Below are 5,118 nucleotides of genomic sequence, written 5' to 3'. Positions count from 1 at the left end.
TTTTATTTTTTATAAAATACCATTCAACTTTTGATCACTGAGCTCTGGCTAAAGAGGACTTTTACGTGTCGTCTTGTAAGTTGCATTATTTGTGTTGATCCATTCTACACAGATACTGGTAATGCTTAGTAAACACAACAAGTGTTTTTGTGCTAAATAATGTCTGGAGAAGTATATTTCTATATTTAGCTGACTGATGTGAAATAATGCATTTATAGATGGATCGGTAAAAGGATAAAAGCTTTCAGGATCTTGCTTAGGTTTCTTTTTTATCTGAACCTTGAGCTGAGTTCAGAATGTACGGTATATTTGCAGAGGAGTGTTTAGTTTAAACAAACAGAAACGACTATTGTAAAAGTACAGGGGTTTAAGGGGTGGACAAACTTTGCAGAAGCTTTATTGGTCAAAGACAGCATTAAAAGGGAAGACCTCAAAAAGACTGCATTGACCACAACAGGAGGTTGCAAGCTACAACGATGAAGATTTTATGTACTGCTGTTGTTGCACTGAGTCTTGTGTCAGTGTGTCAGCCTGCATCGCTGGCATGTAACAACCTGCTGACACCTGTAGAAAAGAATCCAGAAGTAAGTATTTCTAAAAATTTGCAACCAATGCTAAATTTGTAGTTTTCTGTGTTTACATTAATTTCAAACTATGTCTCTCTTTTGAAATAGGTTTATGAAAATAACTTTTTAAACCAGAAATAATATCAAGAAAATTATTGTGGTCTTTTTTTTCATTAGCTGCTGGGGAGATGGCACTTGATTGCTTGGGCCTCAGAATCCTGTTTGGTTACTACTTTATTTAACACTTTAGTTTGGCCAAGCCTTGCAATGGATGTTACTTCTACAGCTAAACTAAACACTTATGATTACAATATAAAAGTCAAAATGTAAGTATTGTCCTTTCAAAGTTGTTTACTTTTTTCACAATTACTTTTAAACAGTTTTCTTAATGTTACATTTTTGTAAATCCTGTGCAGGTATGGATACTGCTACAATGAAACTCAAACCTTTTTCTACGAAAACAGCAAAATGTTGGAGGTCGACAGCAACAGTAAGAGTTTTGTTTAACATATAGATTTATATGCAGAAGTAATAAAAAAAGTCTCTGTCTATTTTTGCAAGTTAAAGCCAATTTTTGTTTATTCATTTCTGTACTGAGGATCATAACTTACAAAGACATTTATTTTACTTTAAGGCTCTAGGCTTCTCTCTAGATACTCTGTCATGGACCTTCTCTACAAAGACTTACAGAGAGCTACAAAGACACAGTGCAGCTCTTTCTGACCTTTTCAGTACTTTTCTCGCAGCGCCGTCAAAGCACATGTTAGATCTATAATACTCTTTCTTTGTATTTAACCATATTGTTGCTCATAAAAGCTCGTTTTTTACCTCAACCTGGCTTTAACATTTTTACTACCACAAACTATTTGAGGGAAACTTTGTCTATTTCCACATTACATTTACCCTGTGTGCCTTTTCCACTTCATGCAAGCTTAACATACTAAGTACAAAAAGTCAATAACTTCTTACCTTACTGCAGCAGAAATTTTACTGCATATTTATAAATGAACCACTAACCACAGCTGTAAATGTTTTTAACAGATTCCCCAACTGGTGATCCAGATGTTCTCCTGCAAACAAGTTGTTCTGACTGCATCATTGTAAAGTCCAAAGATACTATTGACACTCTCCTACTTTTAAGTAAGTAGAGCCCAGGGGGAATCTTTCTCCTGTCTTGAAGAATTTATTTTACTACTACGTAGCAGTGGATAATAATGGAAGAGCAATGAAATGTAGGATAAAATAATCAGATAATGCAAGAGGGATTAAAGATGGGAGTGACAAACAGTTAGAAGGATGAGAAGAGCATGAGGACAGTGGACATGTGGGAAGCAATGGCTAAATAAATGAAAGGAATATTGATAGGAATAAATGGGTAATAACCTGTGTGTAAATATGGATGTAACATGAGTCATTTAGTAATTGAACACAGTTCTGTTCAAGAACCTTAGCTGTCTTCAAAAAGGTCATGCTCAAAATGACCACCTTTTATGGAATTTTCACTGTTACTTTAAAAAATTTCTTAGGAATAAAAAATACTTTCTGTTTTAACACAGGTTTAAGAGTGATTAAATTGACCACAGCGCACTTGTGGCACACCTTCCATTTTGTGCCCAATTTTGACTCTAAAGTATGGTTTATGATTATAGAAATGTGCTGCAGCACCGATTACGGGACCTGAGAACTGTACAGTTGCTTTGAACACGACAGTTTGTCATGACATCAATTAAGCAGCACAACCATGTAATACCTGGCTCACAACCAATCAGGCCTTCATGTGAATGCAAAGCTTGGGTGCTTTGAAACCGTTTGGGGTGCAACAAAAAAAAAATATAATAAAAAAGGGAAGTTCCCATTTGGAGCTAAAACTGAGTATCTGCTCTTCTCGATGTTTATAAACCACAAACATAAATAGTTGCATGTTGGTTAGTGGAGCACACAGAAGTTATGCCTGGGTAAGAATGGTAAAATTAGTATTTTGAATTAAAACAAGAATAGAAAATCCCTGTCTTGTCTTAGTTTGGTACATATATTGTGCAATGTATGGATCTCTAATTACCAGACACACCTATTATCACCAGTCAATGTAGCTAAAACGTTTGAGCAATAATATTATGTCACATCATAGAATTAAAAAGGAAATCAGTACTTCATGTATAACAATCGTCAAGGCGGATGTAAGGGATTCAGCCCCTACACTTTGCACACAACGGTGTGTGCGAACAAATGGGACTTTGCATTTTTAAAAGTAGAGCATGTTTGTTGATCCCTCAGACTAAATGGTTTCACCTATTGCCATAATACATAGCAATGTGTTCTAGTCTGCTGAACATGTCATTTCATTTTTATTAAGTAAGATTTATAGGATGTGTGGTCAATTTGAAAAAACAAAACAATTCCTTTTTGTTTGTTAAAGATGTCTTCTCTAACAGGCAGGAGAAAGAGCATCTCTGAAACTGAGCTGAAGGAGTTTGAGATTCAAACCCAGTGTCTTGGCTGGTCCACAATGAAGATGTTGAACACAGAATTTGGTGAGGATTCCATCTACAATTTATTGATAAAAAAAAAAAATAATAGCACAGACTATAACTTTACAATTACAATTGTGTGTGATAAAAGTGGTATTATTGAGAGGCTTTCAATCAAAGCTATGTAAAAACAATAAAACTATTTTTCTGTTTATTTTATTTTATTAAAATCAACAATAACAGTAAACAACAATATAAAATAATTCTTACTAGATTAGCATTTTGTTCCTTGAAGCACCTTAGTTTTCCCAGAATCCATTGTAACAGAATTAATTGTCTTTATTTTTGTGTTTGTTTGTTTGTTTTGCAATAGGGTAATTTAACAGAAATAAATCCATCCATCCTTTAACCTTGCTTTCAATATTTTTTATAGACTTTGACAACTGCAAGATCATCCATGAAGATTTGTCTGACGAAGAAGCCGAAACTATGGGGTTAAACATCTTATCAAACATGTCTGAAAGGATTTCAAACATGTATTATGATATATATTATTGCATCAAAAACAAGTTGCAGTCCTACTTTCTCTAAAGGATCAATGACTGGTACAACTTGGCTGGATTTCATCCCAGTACATGAATGTCGATGCAGAAAACTAAATCTGTGAATTTACATGAAGGGGAATACAAATTGTGAAACAATTATCTTATCTGCGGCAGAAAAAGGACATTCAAAAATACAGCAGAAAAAGTGATTTTTTAACAAATACATGTTTTGAAATAAAGATACATTTTACTGTCGTTACATAAAAAGCTGTGCTTCAAAGTTATCCTTTTTCAAATACTAAACTTTGGATAAATTTATAACCTTAAAACATTGCAAGACAATTTCAGCAAAGAATTTTAGACAACCTGGACTGATTAAAAAATATGTATTTTGAGCAACCTGAAAGATTATGTGTTAAAAGATTATTGACTTGTTGCTCCAATCAGATTTTAATGGACCTTTAATGCTGTTGACCATGAAAATGCAGTTGACACACTTTTTTAAAACTTTTCATTTAGTAAGGTGGTGGTAAAATCAATTACAAGCAATAGGTGTTTTTGGCAACAAGAAAGAAAGAGTAAAGGTAACTGAAGAAAAGAAGAAAGGGAAGACCAAAAGTTGAGTTAGAAATAGAGGTTTTAGACATGACATAACCTTTGTTGAAAACTCAATCAACTGACTCAGGATTTAGAGAAGCTGAATATGCAATTTTGTTCGCACAGCATAAACCAATGCTCATACAAACTCAGTATTGCTGCCATATTGATGTTTTCTGTTAGAATGATTTTTAGCAGTGCACAAAAAATAAAATCAATCTTTTTGTGTTCGTATTTTTTTGCTTGGAGAAAAATAATCTCAGTAATCTGACCACAATAAACCAGTATTATAAGCTTGTATGACTGTTGTGTTAATTTTAGTATGATATATATTTTTTTATTGTTCTGTAGTTTACCAGGCCTGGCCAAATTGTCTAAAGTTTTTTGCCTAATGGCCTTTAACGTTTAATGTTTGCAATCCATAAATATTTCTAGCGGAACCTGTGTTGCAGCGGTATTGTCTCTTAATGTACTCTTAGGACAGAGAATGAATGTTACGCTTCTTTGACTGAGAGCTGAGATCAGGCTTCGTTTGTTGTTGCCTAGCAACACCAAGTCACTAATAGCAGAGCGAGGATTTATTTTAACCACAGTGAAGTTAGCTTCCGATTGGATATCCAACAGATTTTTGCCTAGCAGTCAGCAGTGCCTCAGTGTGACTTCATGAAAAACCCTGATGATATCACAAACCTCAAATTAAGAGATGAATCATTGGTAACATCCAGCTTTGGAGTCTAGAACCACTTGGCTTAGATTTCTAGGGGGAAAAAAATCCCCACTTCCTCTGTTAGTCATTTGATATCCTTCATATTCAGGTCCTTAACGAGAGGATTGGAAACTTCAGAGTCCAGCGCAGTATTTCGCTGTTCTTAGGACTGGGTTCTTCTTCAACAACATCCCATCTCAATAGCAGGAGAAGTCTTTTGTGTTGCTCTCTCTGTG

General features: G+C 34.4%; 1 protein-coding gene across 1 annotated transcript; it reads left to right on the top strand.

The window, feature by feature from the left end:
- The first annotated feature begins 400 nt into the window (after positions 1–400).
- On the top strand, positions 401–4,476 carry LOC101172895. The gene is made up of 6 exons (XM_004068801.2): positions 401–584; positions 744–892; positions 983–1,056; positions 1,608–1,706; positions 2,999–3,097; positions 3,468–4,476. Exons 1-6 carry the CDS (start codon positions 477–479, stop codon positions 3,623–3,625), a joined length of 687 nt encoding a protein of 228 aa, XP_004068849.1. The 5' UTR covers positions 401–476; the 3' UTR covers positions 3,626–4,476.
- The last annotated feature ends 642 nt before the right edge of the window (positions 4,477–5,118 follow it).

This window comes from Oryzias latipes, chromosome 5 (assembly GCF_002234675.1).
Source record: "Oryzias latipes chromosome 5, ASM223467v1".
NCBI classification, from domain to species: domain Eukaryota; kingdom Metazoa; phylum Chordata; class Actinopteri; order Beloniformes; family Adrianichthyidae; genus Oryzias; species Oryzias latipes.
The sequence above is the reverse complement of the archived record's forward strand: the minus strand, read 5'-3'. Positions and strand labels throughout refer to the sequence as shown.